Raw genomic sequence first — 19426 nt, 5'->3', positions numbered from 1 at the left:
TCACTGCATGACATAAAGGGTCACAGATTAAACAGTGGCACATTAAAAGGAAATATAAGTAGCTGGGAGATAAAGTGATATTCAAAATACCTAGTTTCTAAGAACTGGTACGATTACTGCCAAGTTCAACCAGAAAAAATGTGGGTTTCAAAATTTGTTACTTGACAATGAACAAGAAATAATAAACCAATCTGACATTTAAGATAAAAAGGGAAAGAAACCGTTTGTTCTCATGAATTCCTGTACTCATTTTGCCAAAATACTCTCTCAAGTTTTCTCAAATTCACTTCCTAATAAAGCTACTGAGTTATTTAATTCTCCACCACTTCTCATTCCCTCAATAAAACACAGAAAGCGCCGGGACTTCCCTAGTGGCGCAATAGTTAAGAATCCACCTGCCAACGCAGGAGACACGGGTTTGAGCCCTGGTCCGGGAAGATCCCACGTGCCGCGGAGCAACTAAGCCTGTGTGCCACAACTACTGAGCCTGTGCTCTAGAGCCCACAAGCCACAACTACTGAGCCCACGTGCCACAACTACTGAAGTCCGAGTGCCTAGAGCCCATGCTCCACAGCAAGAGAAGCCACCATGATGAGAAGCCCACTCACCACAACAAAGAGTAGCCTCTGCTCACAGCAACTAGAGAAAGCCTGCGTGCAGCAGCAAAGACCCAACACAGCCATAAATAAATAAATAAATAAATAAATAAATAAATTTATTTTTTAAAAAACAACACAGAAAGCCCCAAATTGATCCCTAGCAATACACTACAATGGATTTTTAAACCAATGGTTAGTGGTAAAGAAAGCAGTGATCAGAGGAAGAACGGCTCCCTAAGGACAGGTGAGCCAAACTAACTTCTTTCATCATCAGGGTTACTATGATCAGTAAAGCAGTGAGTGTTACAGCACTTAACATAGCAACCAGACTGAATCATATGAAATTGCCATTTTTTAGTAGATCAAAATGGTGGTATATTGGCAATTTCCTGTGGTTCAACCACAATAATCTTATCAAGACATTTTACTAAAGTTTTCATGAAGAGATGTGCCTTAATACATTTTAAAGTGACACAAAGCTGGTATTGATGGCTAATACACTGGATGGTAGAATGCAGATTGTAAAAGATTCTTATCAGTTGGAATGAAGAGATAAAATTATTAAGAACTGAATAAAAAGACAGATTTAAAATTCTATACTACATTCAAAAACACTAATGGGCTAATTACACCAATCTGGCTTTAAAAGAGTTCATGCGAAAAAGATCTAGCTGAGTCCAAACTTTAACATATACCTTCCCTGCTATAGCCAAAGTGAACTATTTTCCAAATACACTACAGGGTTTCTTACTTTAATTTCTTGCCCATGCTATTCTTTGAGCACCAGAATACCCACTTCTCCACCTCTTGGCCAAAATCATACCCATTCTTCTAGATCAATTTCAAATGTTACCACCTCCGTCAAGACTTTCACTCCCTCTGCTAGCTATAATCACACCTTCCCTCTGAAATCCAAGCTTATGGTTCCTTCAGTGTAATAAACATATTCTATTTTGTACTTTTCTTCTTTTAGCTCTGTTTAAGTGGGAAGTACCGACAAAAGGAGAAATTCTAAGAAGACTCTATTATATATAAAGACAGAAAAACAATCAAGGAGTTGTAAATAAAATTCAGGAGAAACTATATACGAGTCAGCCAGATCTTATGAAGACAAATGAGGGAGAGCTCACAGGCAGGACTGAGCAGTGGTCTGCATGGGGGAGGAAAACCGAAACTGGAATCTAATAAACTGTAATCAGAGGGAGTCAAGGGGGGCTAAGTTACTTCCCACCTTGGGAAAAGGCGTTTGGGAAGGGATTGTGCCACAGATAAAGGGATGGGTAGTAAAAGGGAGGAACTGGATTTATGTTTTTAAAAAAAGGAAAAAGAAGGTAAACATGAACTTTTGATTTCTGCTGACTTGTTCCTTCTCCCAGTGACTCTGGTCAAGTAAATAAAGGTATTAATCATGCAGTTGCATTGACAGGTTACTATCACCCAAGAAAGTTGGTCACACCCAGAGATAAGGGAGTAAAACAGGGTGTCAATAAACTCAATAAGGATAAGGAGAGAGAAAAGACAGTTCCAAGCAAAGAAAGTCTCATACAAAGTCAGCACTCAAATAATATAAACTGAATTAAAATACAAATTCTCTTCCAAAATTTGAAAGGCTGCATGTGGATAAAGGACTAAATTTATAGAGAATCAGAGGGCAAAAGTAGATCAATAAGTAGAAGATCCAAGGAACTAGCTTCTGGTGCACAAAAATAATAATTAAAAAGTGTCTCAAATATAATAAACACTTTTTTTTTGTTTTTTTTAGTAATATATAGTTCAAACAACAGTTAAAGTGAAGATCAGGGATAGATGGGTTTCTTGCATTAAGGAGGAGGTTGAATTAATACTAAGGACTAAGGTCCCTAACAACTCAAATTCTTTTTTTTTTTTGACGTTTATAATTTCTTTTAATTATCAGTAGAAGTGCGAGTTGTCAGTATATCTGGTGTAGGAAATGATAAATGTATAAACTCCAAATCCAAGATATATGACACTGTATTTTCTAAAATAATGGTTGATAATCAACTTCTTGTATTGTGTGACCTTGGGTATATTTTAAACCAGATCGCTGGAGGCTGCCCTGATCACCACCTTATTACCTTTTGTATAACAGAAGGAAAAAAAAACCTGTCACAGGACTTCCCTGGCGGTCCAGTGGTTAAGACTCTGCGCTTCCAATGCAGGGGGCGCGGGTTTGATCCCTGCTCCAGGAACTGGGATTCCCCATGCCGCATGGCGCGGCCAAAAAATGGAAAAAAGAAAAAACCTGTCAGAAGTCAAGCTCCAATTTATCATCTCTCCTTGGTCTGTCCCCATTACAGGACAGGATGAGGGGATGTTTGCTTCCTGACTGGACTTGCTTTTCACAAAGTCCTGCTGGGGGTTACTCAGTACCCTGTGGCCTTCAAGGGTATTGCCAATTGATTACTTTTTCAACTGTCTAGTATTTATCCTAGTTCTCTTTTTTTTCCTTTTTAAATTTTTTTACTGAAATATAGTTGATTTACAATTTTGTGTTAATTTCTGCTGCATATATATATGCCATATACACACATATACATACTCTTTTTTATATTCTTTTCCATTATGATTTATCTCAGGATATTGAATATAGTTCCTTACATCTCAAATTCTATATGAACAAATATAAATGCATTAGCACATATTTATTTTGTCTAATCTAAAATCAGTACTGGGGAGGAAAGAATACCAGACCAGTTGTTCGGGGATCTGGGTCCTGCTCTGTGACACAGAATGGAACCTCCTACCAGTCCCTGCTCTTCCCCAACTTTTCATTCCTCACCTGCACAAGTCATCCACTAGACCGAATCAGCTTAGAGGTTTGCTAGGGACTCATCTCTTGATTTGCACATGCTTCCTTGCAACATACTTCTCAATTTGAATAAAGAGTTTCACAGGCAGAGAAAATTTAAAACTACTCAACAGATGATCTCTAATCCAAGGCCACTCACAGATCTTAAAACTGGGATTCTAATTTTTAATATATGACATTTACCTCCAATAATTTGCAAAGCAACAATAAAATCAAATTCACGAGTGGCCAACACTCAAGTCTGACACTACAAGATGAAAGGACTATAAATGTGCAAGAGTATCAACTCGTTTAAGTAGTTTATTTACCAAAAGATAGTAGTCTCCATCTTAGAGACAGTATCTTAAATTTAAACGATTCAAAAATTTTCTACCAGAGTTAAGAGTTGCCCCTCCCAAGGAAGGGAAAACATAAATACATGCATAAATTTTTATCAAATAAACTGAGTTTCATCTTCTGAAATTTATTTAACACAGTAGGAGTTGAGGGTACAGGGCAAGGAGAATACAGTCAGTAGAAATAAATCTAAACATATTTTGTTTAGGAAGACAAATCCTAACACCTGCATAGTATATCAAATACTTTCATAATTAAAACTCTTGTATGCTTTTGAAGAGGTAACCCTTTGGATTTTACAAACCTGTGGATTATCCATGTACCATACAAAACTATCTTCTCTGGTATCCAGTATGAAGTACCTCCGAAGAAATTTCCCACTGTTTTCATTTTCTTCAATGTCTAGAAAACCACAAATGCGATTCTGACGATCCACATAAGGCATTTCTGTGCTTGAACATTACACTGTAAAATAAAAACATTAACAGTAAGTACTTCTCAGTGGACTTCAAGCATTAAATGTGCTATGGTATGGTTTATTCAACAAAGAGCCTACTTTCCAACATTATGTGGGGGCTGGTTAATGTGAATACATAAAGCATGGGCAAAAATCACTTGAAATTAAGCTTATTGTGAGTGGTTACTAAATGCAACTATACAGAACTGATGCGGACAAGGGACAGCTATTCATGTCAGCTGAATAATTTACTTAACTTTTCACTATGAGTCGGCATCGTCATCCCCATTTCATAGGTAAGAAATATAACACTGAGAAGGGGAAGTGCCTTTCCAAGATTAGTGAACTAGCAGGTAATGAATCAAAACATGAACCCAGATTCTTGGACTCCAGAGCTTATATCTGAACGTTTACATCATCCTGTCACTCTAAAATCCTTGGTATTATTAAAACCAAAATGAATCAAAATAAAGTAAGCTAACACCACGAAAAGAGAGATAAGCAGGTATTATGTGCCCCCCGAATGGAAGACACAAACATCACCAATAAAGAACATATAACAACAAAAAAAGGCTTATCTCAATCTGATCAAGTTTCTAGATTTCCCTAAGTCCAGCTTCCAGTTCACAGGAAACAAAGAACACAGAAGAACATATTAAACTTCACCACAGGTATTCAATCAGCAAAAGTGGACCGTGGGAAACATCAGGACCAAAAGCCCAGTTTCTTCAGCAAATAAACTACTACACGGGGAAAAAAAAAAAGAAGAGAGAGAGAAAGAGAAGTCACACAGATTAAAAGAGACTTCAGAGGCATATCATATTCTGATTCTGAAGTACTGAAATTAAATTTTTTAAATTTAAAGTTAAAAACCATGGCTTGGATAAAAAGCGGTGTTTCCATCCATTTTTCTCTAAAAACTGTAGATATGTGATTCCCTCCTGATGTGATGCAAATCTGCAGACTATTCCTACTCCAAAGGTACTTCTACAGCCAGCGCCATCATCTTTCGGCAGGTTGAATTATTTATGTAACTATTTTTTCGTTTAACTCACAGTGAAAATTCAATTAGAATACACCCTGATATACTGTTTATCTAAATCACTATTCTGTATACAGCCAGAGAAATGGTGAAACACGCCAAAAAGTTTTCTTTAATTATTTATTTATTTATTTTTGGCTGCATTGGTTCTTCACTGCTGCACATGAGCTTTCTCTAGTTGCGGCGTGCAGGCTTCTCACTGTGGTGGCTTCTCATCGCGGAGCACGGCTCTACGTGCGTGGGCTTCAGTAGTTGTGGCATGCGGGCTCAGTAGTTGTGGCTTGCGGGCTCTAGAGCACAGGCTCAGTAGTTGTGGTGCACGGGCTTAGCTGCTCCGTGGAATGTGGGATCTTCCCACACCAGGGATCGAACCCATGTCCCCTGCATTCGCTGTTGGATTCTTAACCACTGCGCCACCAAAAAAGTTTGAAACAAAAGTATAAATTAAGTTTGTATGTGTGTGTTATTACAGATCTGGCACTTGGAGACAATTTTTTAATGAACTTACCCAAAGTTCTAAAAAATTTCTAAAATGTAATCAAAGCTTGGAAAATTAATACACTATACTAACACATACTGCAGGTAAAAACTGTCAACTTGTGTGGTACGCCATGAGGAAAGACACAGGCCAAAGGAACAGAATTGAGAGCACAGAGACAAACCCATACATCTATGGCTAACTGATTTTCAACGACGGTGCCAACATCATGCAATAGGGAAAGAACAGCCTCTTTAACAAACAGTGCTGGGACACCTGGAGAGCCACGTGCTGAAGAATTAAACTGGACCGCTATCTTACACCATATACAAAAAATAACTCAAAATGAATTAATCTAAAAATAAGAGCTAGAACTATAAAACTTCAAGAAAACATAGAGGAAAATCTTCATGGCCTTGGAGTTGGCAGTGAATTCTTAGATGTGACACTGAAAGCACAAACAACAAAAGAAAAAATAAGACAAATTGGACTTCATAAAAATTAAAAACTTTTTTGCATCAAAGGACATCAAGAAAATGAAACTACAACCTACAGAATGGAAGGAAGTATTTGCAAATAAGGGTCTACTATCCAGAATATACAAATAACTCGTACAACTCAACAACGAAAAAACAAACCCAATTAAAAAATGGACAAAGGACTTGAGAAGACATTTCTCTCAAAGAAGATAAAACAAATGGCCAACCAGAACACAAAAAGTTGCCCAATATTATTTGTCATTAGGGAAATGTAAACCAAAACCACATTGAGATACCACTTCACACCCACCTGGATGGATATAATTAAGAGAGGAAAATAATAAAGAGTATAGGCAAGGATGTATAGAAATTGGAACCCACCTACATTGCTGGTGGGAATGTAAAATGGTACAACAGCTGTGTAAAACAGTTTGGTAGTTCTTCAAAAGTTAAACATAGAATTACCACATGACTCAGCATTTCCACTCCTAGGTATATATCCAAAAGAATTGAAAACAGGTACTCAAACACTTATACGTGAACATTCATAGCAGCACTATTCACAATAGCCCAAAACTGTAAACAACCCATATGTCCATCAACAGGTAAATGTACATACATACAATGGAATACTACCCAGATACAGAAAGGAATGAACTACTGATACAATACATCCAATCAAAATTCCAAGATATTTTATAAAAACTGACAAGGTGGTTCTATTATATATATTTAAATGCAAATAACCTAGAAAAGCTAAATCTATTTCCCAAAGAACAGACTGACATTACTTGATTTCAAGACTTACAACAGAGTTACAGCAATAAAGATAGTGTAGGACTGGTGAAAAGATATAATAAATCAATGGAACAGAACAGCATCCAGAAACAGACCCATACATATACTGTTAATTGATTTTCAACAAAGATGTCAAAGCAATTCCAAATACAGTCTTTCAACAAATGGTGCTGGAACAATTAACTATACATGTGGAAAAAAATTAACTTGAAATGGATCGGAAACCTAATGTACAATTAAGCTTCTCGAAAAAAAAATACACACACACACACACACACACACTGATATATTTTTAAAAGACATTTATATATACATATAAATAAAGTCTTCATGATCTTAGGGGTAGACAAAGATTTCTTAGATAAGACACAAAGAGCCTAAACCATATAATGGTTGATATAATGGACTTAATCAAAATTAAAAACTGCTCTTTGAAAGACACCAATAAATCAAAAGATGAGCCACAGAACAGGAGAAAATATTCAGTACACATATATCTATCAAGTAACTGATATCCAAAAATAGGCAAGGAATTATTACAACTCAATAAGACAAACAACCAAGTAAGAAAATAGGCAAAAAAATTTGAACAGACAAGTCAATAAAGAAGATATACATAGTTTTTTTTAAATAATAAAAAAGAAAGAAAAAGGAAGACATACAAATAATAAATAAGCACATAAAGATGCTCATCATTAGTAAGATGATACAAATAAAAACTGTGAGATACCACTACATACCTACTAGAATGGCTAAAACAAAAACAAACAAATAAAACCCTGACAATACCAAATGCTGGCAAGGATGTGAAACAAATGACGAGTCTCTCATGTTGCTGGTGGGAATGCGAAATGGCGCCGTAGCTTGGGAAGACAGTTTGGCAGTTTCTTAGAAAGTTAAACGTACCCTTAACGATATGACCCAGCAATGCCACTCCTAGGTATTTATCCAAGTGAATTGAAAGCTTATGTTTATACAAAACCTACATGCAAACGTTTAAAACGACATTATTCATAATTGGCAAAAAGCAGAAACAAACCAAATGTCCTTTAACTGGTAAATGAAGAAACTGTGGTACATCCAATACAATGGAATACTACTTAGCAAGATAAAGGAACAAAGTATTGATACACACAATATGGGTATTTTGTTAAGTGAAAAAAGCCAGACCAAAAGGCTATAGGGACAGAGAACAGATCAGTGAGAGGGACTGACTTCAAAGGGTAATTTACGGAGTGATGGAACTGTTCTGTATCTTGATTGTAATAGGATACACAACTATGTATTTATCAAAAGTTGGCTCAAATACTACATACAGTGAGCAGTATTGCATACAAATTAAAAAAAAAAAACTACAGTGATAAAAACCAGATCAGAGTTGCTAGGGCTTGCGACAGAAGAACAAGAGAGAACAAGAACAAAAGAGAGAAAGAACAAGAGAGCAATTTTTTTGGCAACATAGCTGTTGCACATCCTGATTGTGGTAGAGTTTATACAATTACATGCATCCGTCAAAACTCATAGAACTATACACTAAAAGAGGTAAAATTTATTGTATGTAAAATTATACCTCAATAATGCCGAATTTCTTTTAAAAAAGATGCCATATATACTCACCAGACTGGCTAAAATTAAAACAGATTGACAACACCAAATGTTATTAAAGGTGTGGTGCATCCAGAATTTATGTACTGTTGATGGGAATGTAAGATGGTACAATCACTATGGGAAAAGTTCTGACAATAAAACCAAACATACACCTACCCTATGACCCAGCCATTCTATTCCTAAGTATTTACTCAAGAGAAATGAAAACATATATTCGTGCAAAGACTAATTCACAACCATTAGTAGTAGCAGCTTTATTCATAATAGCTACAAACTAGAAACAACCCAAATGTCCATCAAAAGGTGAAAAGATAAATAAAATGTAGTATGTTTATACAATGGAAAAGCAGTCTCCAATATAAAGGGACTCCTACTGCATGCAACAATATGGTCAAAACTCATCAAATTGTAAACTTTAAATGGATACAGTTTATTGTATGTAATTTAAACTCCAAAAAGTTTTAAAAATCCAGCATAATAAAAAATTCATTAAATAAATTTGACTACAAATAACTTTTTAAAAAATATTTTGCATGGCAAATCCTGATCAGCAAGTCAAAACCAGTAGAAAATATCTGCAGCTTATATTACAAAGGGCTAATCTCCCTAACATTTAAAGAGTCTGCAAAAAATGTCAAGGGAAATATATCAAAACTTCAGTAGAAAAGTGGGCAAAAGACATGAACAGACTTTCCACAGAAAAAGACATAAAAATGACCCTCAAACATATTAAGAGATGCTCAATCACTCATGATAAGAAAATCCCAAAATGACACACGATACTGTAGGCATTGCTACTGACACCACAAACAAAAAAAGGCAACCAGACTTCATGTGCCTCCTTGTGGAATTTATACCATCTATAAAACACTTATGAAAAAAAAAGTACAAATACCTGAATCTAGATCTAACTACCAATTTATAGGAAATAGAGAAGACAGAGAAAGAATACGTTAACCTATATCACAGAGATTCAAATAGCAAAATTCAAACTATAATTAGTTTCTCAGGACAAACAACATGGCTTCTTCAGAAATAAATTCCAAGGGAGTAGGGGGAAAGGAACTGGAGGAAGAACTTATAAGTTAAAAGACCTAAGAAGACATAATCACAACATGTGGGCCTTATTTAAATCTTGTTAACAACAACAACACTGAGTTATCTAAGGAAACTGGAAATTTGAATACTGCCTCAGGATATTAAGGAAACATATGTATTTTTTTCAGTGTGGTGATGGTATTGTGGTTATGTTACTAAGAAAATGAATTCGCATCATTTAGAGATATTTATTCATACAGAGACAAAACATTATCTGAATACTCTGGAAGGAGGGCTGGATGAAGGAGGGATGGCCTGGGTGGGCAGTTGTCGGGGCTAGATGATGGGTACTGTAGTTACGCAATCCTGTCTACTTCTGTGGAAGTTCACAATTCTTCATTACAAAAAGAAAGGTTAATAAGAACTCTTTTTCATAAGAAAAGTTCAAAAAAAGTCTATAGTACACAGAGATACCATTTCTCATCTATGAGACTGGCAAAAATTCAGAAATCTGACAACCTACAATACTAGTAAGGCTGTAAGAAAACAGTAACTCTCTTATATTGCTGGTGGGAATGCAGAATGGTATGACCCTACTGAGATGAATCTGGCACTATTTAACATGTGCATTTACCCTATGACCAGCAATCCTACTTGCTACGGTAATTCTGCAACAATTTTATGCAAATGATAGTACTTCAGGTGCATCACAGGACAATGTAAACATACTGATGCTATGATTATATTTAAAGTAAAATAAAACAAATTTTGTTATTAGGAACCTAGATTTTCACAGTAAGGGAAAAAACGTACAAATACAAAACAAAAGGAAAAATTCTATACAATGCATCTGAATTAGAGTTAGTATGAACTCATGATCTTTCAAAATATGATAGTAATAGAAAATCACCACTTTGCAATTCCAATATAATCACTGATTTAAGCAAGAGTCTTCAATGAATACCAATACCACTAGAAAACAGGTTGTTAGGGAACAGAATATTCAGTCTCAAAATTTCACCCCAGTGTTCTTACCAATTACAAAGAGCAAAATGTATGTATATGTATCTTTACAGTGGTGAGATCTTATAGTCCCCACCTTTACCAAATGATTTAGCATCTAATGAATCTAGAAGCCAGGGATTAACGGATATCACTTCTCTCTAAATAGATCACAACATTATATGATTCCACTGATCTGAAATATCCAGAATGAGCAAATCTATGAAGATAGAAAGTAGATTAGTAGTTGCCTAGGAGGATGGGGGATGGGGAGGAATGAAGAGTTGCCTAGAGATGGGAGGGTACAGGGTTTCTCTTTAAGGTGACTGTGATAAGAGCTGCACAGTTCTGCAAATATATTAAAACCACTGAACTGCACACTTTGAGTGAATTATTCCTCAACCAAGCTGTTTAAAAAAAAAAAAAGAATTATAATTGTCTTTTATCTTTCATTCCAGAGCACATCAGAAACCTTAAAAAACATTTCCTTTCCCAGACCTCTGAATGTTGTGGTGTCCCAGGGGATGGTCCACGGACCTCTTCTCTATTTACACGCAATCTCTTGGTGAGCTCACTCATTCACATAGGTCTAAATACTGCTATCTCCAGCCCTGGACACTCTGCTGGACTCCAGACTCATGTATACAACTGCCAACTCTATGGATCTACTTACTTACCTAACAGGCCTCTCACACTTAGCAAACTGAGCCCAGATATACCCCCTCAGCGATCTGTTCCCCTCTGTCCTTCCCATCTCAGTAAAGTCACTCCCTTCTTCCAGCTGTTCAGGCAAAATCTGGAGTCACACTTGATCAAGACTTGTTTCTCTCATTCCATGTCCAGTCCATAAGCAAATCCTACTGGCTCCATCTTCTAAGTATATCCAGAATCCCACCATTTGCATTGCTGCCACTCTGGTCCAAGCCACCATCACCTCTTAGCTGGACTGCTGCAAGGGCTTCCCTGCCCCCTTCACTCCATTTTCAATACAGCTGTCAGAGTGATCTCATTAAAACATATGTTCGAGTATTTATTCAATATTTGCCAAGCAAATATTTAAAATTAATTTAATCCTTATAATAATTTTACAGATGAGAAAAACAAAGCACAGAAGATTTTAAAAATAACTTGTACAAGGTCACATGATTAGGAAGTGGCAGAGCCAGGATCCAAACCAGGGGAATCTGGCTCTAAAGCCCATGCTCTTCAGTACTATAAAATGTCACTCTGCTCAAATCTCTTCACCTTTGGCTGCTTATTAACATTACCTGGGAGTTTTTTTGAAAATCCTGATGCCTAGATTAGAGCATCCAGACCAATTAAATCAGAAACTCTGGAGATGGGACTAAGCATCAGTACATTTTTAAAGCTCCCCCAATAATTCCCACATTCAGCCAAGGTTAAGAACCACTGTTTTAATGCAATCCCATCTCATTCAAAGTAAAAACCAAAGCTCTTACAAAGACATACAGGCTTCACCTACCCCCCACCCCAACCTGTCCCAGTTCCCCCGCTTGATTACTCATCTAGTCACTGACGCCTACCACACTAGACAAGCTCCCCACTCGGAGCCTTTTAACTCAAATGTCACTTTCTCAGGGAAGCCTTCTTGACGCCCCATCTAAAACTGCAAATGCTCCAAACTGTCCTGCCACTTCCCATCTCCCTTCCCCACTTCATTTTTCTCCTTAGTATTTATAGCTAACAAACAATATCATTTACTTATTTCTTGTCTGTTTCCCCACACTGGAATGTAGGCTCCATGAGAGCAGGGACTTTTTTTCTATTTACTATTGTTTCTCCAATGCCTAAAACAGTGGCTGGAACATGGAAGGGACTCAATAACAATTTGTTGAATGAAAAATTAAGGAACCCGTAATTATTGCATCAAATATTAATGTTTAAGTTTCCAGACAGAAAGCCACTTTTGCGTCATCTGATGAGAAATCATTTAACAAACGATTTAATCGACTGGTTTGCTTAGATGATGGAAGGAAAAAGGTTCGATAGTATATTTCTGTTTGGATTTATACTTTCAGTAAAGCTAGTATGAGGTAAGAACAGATAAAACTGTGTAATTAAAACCTCTACAAAATCTATCCTTCAGCTTTACTTGTGCTCTAAGGGCATAGTTAGATCATACAAACATTCATAAATTAACACACACAGTTAACACTTCATCAGTCAGGAACCATGAAGCAAGTCAAAAAAATAAAAACAAAACAAAAATCAAAAAGAGAGAAAGAAAAGAAAAAGAAAAATTAAATTCTGCACAGTGAGACTTCATTAGGCCCACAGGACTTCACTGCTGAAGTCCTGATTAGATGCTGAATGAGACTACTCTTGTCCCAAAACTGTCGACAAACACAAAGCTTAAGATATACAGACATCAAGGATCAAATACCCGTGGAGTCTGGCCCTGACACCCCCCCACACACCTCAGGGCTATGGTACTCTAACCAACGTCTTACCGTCATTCCACTCTACACGAGCAGCTGACAGAAGAGAGGGAAAAACACGACAAGTATTCCAAGTGTTCAGGGAGAAGGAAGGTGATGGTCACCCAAAAGCAGTGGTAGGGGGCCCCAAGAGAATCATTCACCAAGATCAGAAGTGCTTACAAGAAGGACAAATTGTCATCTTTCTCCAGTTCAATGTCTGCTTATGAAGTAGACTGAGTGACTGACCCTGTGCCTATTTGAGCAGGGGGACAAAGAGAATTGATGAGAAACGGCAGGGCACAGAAAGGGAGCAGACTTAAGCAGGCAGCAGGCCACCATTTGACATCAAAAGGAAGTAAGTTTCCAGTGTATTAAGTGTAAATTACAGAAGGTAGCTGGACTTGAGCTGTCTTGCTGTTATCAAAAAATCTGGCTGCAGAGAGAAACCCACCTTACCCCCAAACACTCATAAGAACCAGCAAGTTGACTGAGAGGACAGAAATGAGGAGGGCGTGTAGATTGGTAAAGGTTTACCCACAGCAAATTTCATATCCAGGGACTGTGCAGTGGGGACTCTCCCTGCAAGATCTCACCAAAAATTCCAGTTTGGAAGCCTACCACTAGACATTAATGGCTCGCCACTGTTAATCAAGAAAAGGCTTTAATAACACCAGGTAAGAAAGAGTTGCCTTTTTTCATTTTTCTTCTAACTAGTCTCTATTCAAATACATCCACAAAGAGGGAAAAGAAAGAGGTATCCAGGGAGCATATCACAATCCCTCCCCACTCCAAGTGCTTCAGGGAATAAGTGGCCAGATACTGGGTTAAAGGAGGAGTAGAGCTTTAATAGGAGATTGAAGGTTTAAACTGAAATAGATTAGACTGGAGCTTTTAATAGCTGTAAATGATAGAAAAGCTACCATTTGCCCATGAAATCACGAGGAAGCAGGGAGAGGGAAGATCCAACAAAGCATAGTTGAAAGCAGTCAATGTGGAAAAGTATAACTGTCTTAAATCTGTTCTCACCAAGCTCAGACTGCTCAATAACGTACGACATACGGCACAGCATCACCGCCCTCAGTAATGACAGGAACACCTGATGTGGAGATTCCCATGGGGGATTTACAGGACCCAGCAAGATGCTACATTAGAAGTCCTCTGAGACCACTTCCAATTCTAAGTGCCTGTGATTGTCCTTTCTTCAAGAAGAGGTTAAACTAAATCCAGAATCCAGATTTCAAGGGTTAAACTATTAAAGGCTAGGTTACCCAAAGGAGTAAAACCACAACTTTCTGAAGAATAAAATTATCAGACTGATAAGTCTGATACGGGTTCCATGTAGGAAAAAATATTTAAGACTTCAATATTTTTAAGACTCTAAAGACTTAAGCATTAAAATAATATCCTAAATGACTTTGATTTTTCTTTTACATTCAACAGAAATTCCAGTTCAAAGAATGTTTATGATTTAAAATCCTCAAAATACCATCTTCCTAAATCAAAGCAATTCAACTAATCAAAGGCTTACCAAAATAAACAGCAAGCACATGTTTGCTTAAATATCTTCTAGGAATTACGAACTCATGTGTTCTTTATCATACAGCAACTACTGGGAAAAAATATCACTCAGAGTTCAAATGGTTTAATGTCACTCATTAAGCATAACAAAATCCTATTGCTGCAACAAATACCAACAATTTTTATTTTTAAATTAAAAAAAAAATCCACACGTTTATGTTTCTAAAAACAATTAAGCATTGCAGACAAGCATCTAAAGCAACACAAAGTTTCTACCCTAGGAACTCTTTTCTGATACCAGTCAATAAATTTCCAAATGCTAGGTACTTACAAATGGCCAAAAGAATTAAAACTAAATGTTAATATTTATCTCCTAACAAAGCCATTTTATTGTATCATTGCAGATCTAAGTGAGAGAATCACCTTGAAATTTAAAATCAAATTTTAATATTATCAAAAGTAAAATGCTCAAGCATGTGAGAAAGTAATAAAGCTGAGGCAGTTACTGCTACAGAACTTGAAATTTTCTAATAAAGGCAGAGTGTGAGTAACTACTGTCACATCTGAATAATTACTACATTTTATTCAGAAAACTATTTATCTTCCTCGTTCTTAAATGAGTTATTTAAACAAGAACAATTATTTAACATCAAACGGTACTTCAATGTCAAAGGCCGACTTAAATTATGCTAATAAATTACTTCATGGATTTCATTCTGGATTACAAATTATCATCGGTAGAAGTAACTGTGGGTTTTGCAGTAGGAATGTAAGAACTTTCAGGCTTAAATAAAAGTCTTTATTTTTTAAGCTGCATTAAATGTTTTTTGAGAAAAAGCCCTATAAAAAGATAAAATGTTTCCATCTTTCCCAAGTTATTCTCCTAGGGGTCTTCAATATCACAACCTATATATTAACAATCAACATGTGAGTGTTGCCCACAGTGACTTTTTAAAGAAAATAACTCTATGCTATTCTTAATGTCCTTAAACAATTCTAAAACGGTCCTTCCGGCTTATGAACTCATGGCAGTTTCCTAACAATTGTATACCTATCCTGTTTTACTGTCTCTCCTAGTCTATGACAAACTCACATTTACACACCACCTCTTTCCTATTTTGCTACATTGCTAAAACTAGGGGGGAGGGGGATACAAACCTGCTACTTCCCCCCTTTCTCAAAAGCAACAATAAAAATACTAATTAACAAGATAAAATGAGGTATGAAGCAGTTTCAATACATATAAATCACATCTCCTTAATGCCACAAAGTTATCCTCTGCTTACCACAAAGGACAAATGCATGGCCATATCCTTTGATACAGGTACACTCTTCAAGAGAATCTTGTCAATGGATACACTGTAGGGTTTACAGCACTATAAAATAAATTAATTATTAACTCAAATTCTGCTAAGCTTAAATACTCTTGTTTAAATACATAAATATTCTAAAATGTAATTTCCCCTGGGAAGATATGGCCAAATTAAGGATTTAAACTAACTCTACTTGGGGAAATATCTTTTGCCACAAATGTGTTACTATGAAAATTTGAGTATGAAACGCAATAGGCTTTTTAGTCAGAATGAATCTTACTATTTTTTAAATAACAATTCTTCAAGTTCTTCTGTGAAAAAAACATTTAGTTTTACAAAATGATTTTTTCAAGTTTTTCTCTGAATCATATAAAGCTTACTCCAATTTTGCTGTAGAGTTTCAATGGCTTTAACCTAACATAGAAAGTGTGTAAGCTGAGTGCCTGGGGGGAAATAAAGCAGACAGATGAGTAGTTCTCGGATAAAAGACTATGGTATAAACCGCATAGTGCGCTATTGGTTCCAGTCGTTAAGCACACAGGAAATAAGGTTTTCTAGTTAAAAAAACGAATTGACAAACGGCAACGACTCCGTTAAAGCTAAGAAAATCTTATCAAAACCAACAACGATCAATCATAAAATAAGAAAGCAAGCATTATAGGATTGTAAGGTGAAATCGGAGGGGGAAAAAAATGGCCCAAATTGCCTTACTATATCTTCTATAACCTCCTCTAGGACCTGCCCCCAACAGAGCGATCGAGTTTCATTATTCAGGTGGCCAGCCGCGCGCAGATGCTCTGCTGTTGGGCACAGCAAAACTAGAATTCTACCAAAGGCGGTAAACACGACTTTCATTATGACAACACTTTCCCCTCTGATGGTCTATCCAGGAGGGTCAATAGAAAGAATCTGAAATAAACCACAAACCACTCAAGACGGTCCCAAAGCGGTGAGACTGGCAGCTGGCCTCTAAGCTTAAAGACCTGGGTTCTGGTCGCCTCCTTGGTCCTACTTGCGTGACCCTGGACAAGTCACTTCCAACTTTCGCACTGGTCACTGCACCATTAAGGTGCTAGGGTAAAGCACTAATACTGAAAGATGCTAGGGCACAGGGCGGAGTCGACTTCTGACTCGGCGAGTCCTAAAGTGAAAGCGCATTAACATAATACAAGACGATGCCCCTAGGCAGCTGAGCCCCCATGAGCTCTGCCCTTAAGTCTAGCCATTCGACAGGCGTCGCCCGCCGGGAATCCCCCGACAGCTGGCCGGCCGTGCGTCCGGGAGGAGGGCGCGACGGTACTTTTTAGCAGAGCCACCGCACGGCTCCTCGGCGACAGCGACCGCCGCCGGGCTCCCTACCCTCCTCGGCCGGACGCCGCCGAGGGCCGAGGTCAGGAAAACAATAAAGGAAGGAGCCGCGGGAAGACGCCGCCGCCGCCGCCGCCCCCTCCCGCCGCCCAGAACTCGGCGCGCGCAGGTGAGCCGGCCCCGCGGCCTCTACCAGGTGCAGCCGCGCGGGCCGACCGGCCAGGAGAGAGGCCTCGGGGCGCAGCCCGGGACCCCGCGCCCCCCACCGCCCGCGGGCCCGCACTTACCAGCGCCCGCCGGTCCCTCGAGCCTCCCAGCTCGCTTCAGCCGGCGCCGCGCTCCCGGAGCCCGGCCCTGCTCACCCCGCCCCGGCGCGGCCGCGCTCCTCACGCCGAACTTCACGGCGGCCCTCGCTCGGGAGCACCGGCGCCGCCGCGGCCCCTGGTCCCACAGGCACCGAGCTGCCAGGAGCGGCGCCCACGACGGCCCGCCCGTGCACTGCGCACGCGTGCCCGCGCTACCTCAGCCCCCAGACGGCGGCAGAGATTCCAGAGCGGGCACTCCCAGCCCGAGGAGACTACAAGTCCCGGCAGGCCCCGCGCGGGTCCTGGAGGCGTGGCGGGCCGGGTTAGGGGGCGTCTTCCTGGTTCAGGGGCGGCGACCTCGGGCGCGTTGGGGAGGACCGCGCGCGGAGCGCTGGGCCCTTGCGCTGCGGTGCATCCTGGGATTCGTAGTTTTCGAGGACCACGGGGCTTGGCTCGGGGTTGGAACTCAGGGTTCTCTTGTGTCACCGCCTAGAACTTCCAGGCACAGGGATCTTTAAAAATAGGCTTCATTCGTTTGCAGATAATTTGTTTGCAAGCTGCCCCATAATCAGTCCAGGAAGTATAAATTCACAGGCTGCTGTGTGACCTGGGGAAAAACGCTTTACAGCTCTTCGCGCCAATTCTAACAATTTCTCTCTCCCTAGAACTGTATCTGCACCTCCTACTTAATAGGACACGAGGCTTAGAGAAACTTAAAGAATGATTAGTCGAAATTCGATTAGTCGTTATTCGATTAGTCGAAAGGCTGGAACATAAATATATATTATCATAAATATTTATTCGTAAATATTTAACCTGTTTGTTGAGCACGTACCATGCCAAATCCCGTAAGAGGCATTAGACACACACTTGAGAACAAGATAGATGCCGTCCTGACCTCATGGAGTCTGCAGTCTGTAGCGGGAGCTAGTCCTTAAACTAGCAAGATAAATACAGATTTTAATGCAATGGAGAAACTAAGCAAGTTAAAGAGATAGTGGGGGAGGAGGGGCTCTTTAGAGAGGGTGGTCAGGGAAGGCAGTCTGACGAAGTGATTTTTGAGCTGAAACCTGAAAAAAAGAATCATTCAGATACGCAAAGAGCTGGGAAAGGACTATATGCCACGGCTTTGACAGTGCATGGCACACGCTAGGCTCGCAATAAATATTTCTTCCGTTTGTGTCCTTCCTTTCCTTCTCCATCAAAATCTTTAGGAACACCTTTCAGAACATCCTTCCTATGCAAAGATGTACAGGAGACAAATCAATGTCCAGCAGTAGCACAGGCTGTACGTGTACAGCTGCTAGGACAGAAAACACAAGGTGAATGCCTACGAGCCTGGCGACATGGCTGGAACCTTGACTACTTAACGCCTTCTTTATTTGTGAACTGGGTCAAAAGTCTCAGCACTCAGCCTGGCCTCCTGACTCACTTCTGTTTATGAGGTAGAGAATCGGATTTGGAGTTTACCTCCATTAGGATTCTAAAGGAAGCTTAGATATTATCTCATCAAAATCAGAGGTGGAGTGAAAAACAGCCCTAGACTTACCTGTGGACACTTACCTTTGTGACCTTAGGCAGAGGGTGACACTTTACCTTTCTGATGCTCAGTGACCTCAACTGCTCACCTTACAGAATGTTCTCAGAGTCTGATAAGCTGATAGAGGGGAAAACCGCTCTCCAGCCTGCGTGGAATGCTCCCGCCCTGGTTCTTTCAGACTGCTTGTCTTCAACATTTCCAGGATGATTGTTCTGTTATCTTTTGAGAAACCTTAGCTGTGTAGCCCTGCTGACAACTGTCTTCCCGAGGCCTCATTTCCTCATCTTTACAATGCTTGAAAGGATTTGGCCTCATCATAGTTTATAAACTGGCC

General features: G+C 39.0%; 1 protein-coding gene across 5 annotated transcripts in view; it reads right to left on the bottom strand.

Moving 5' to 3' along the window:
• The window catches only part of PLEKHA1 (pleckstrin homology domain containing A1), a 58895-nt gene extending 41079 nt beyond the window's left edge, over positions 1-17816 (bottom strand). Inside the window, exons 1-2 of one of the 5 annotated variants that reach the window (XM_032608196.1) lie at positions 17535-17816; positions 4070-4230 (exon numbers count right to left, since the gene is read on the bottom strand). In XM_032608196.1, the coding sequence (XP_032464087.1) occupies positions 4070-4210 (141 nt within the window). In that variant the 5' untranslated portion in view covers positions 4211-4230; positions 17535-17816. Of the gene's footprint in view, positions 1-4069; positions 4231-17534 lie in introns of those variants that run through there. The other 4 variants (XM_032608194.1, XM_032608195.1, XM_032608193.1 and 1 more) reach the window with 4 other exon arrangements.
• Between the last annotated feature and the right edge of the window lie 1610 nt (positions 17817-19426).

This window comes from Phocoena sinus, chromosome 16 (assembly GCF_008692025.1).
Source record: "Phocoena sinus isolate mPhoSin1 chromosome 16, mPhoSin1.pri, whole genome shotgun sequence".
Taxonomy (NCBI): Eukaryota; Metazoa; Chordata; class Mammalia; order Artiodactyla; family Phocoenidae; genus Phocoena; species Phocoena sinus.
Note: the sequence above shows the minus strand (reverse complement) of the source record. Positions and strands in the feature narration are given on the sequence as shown.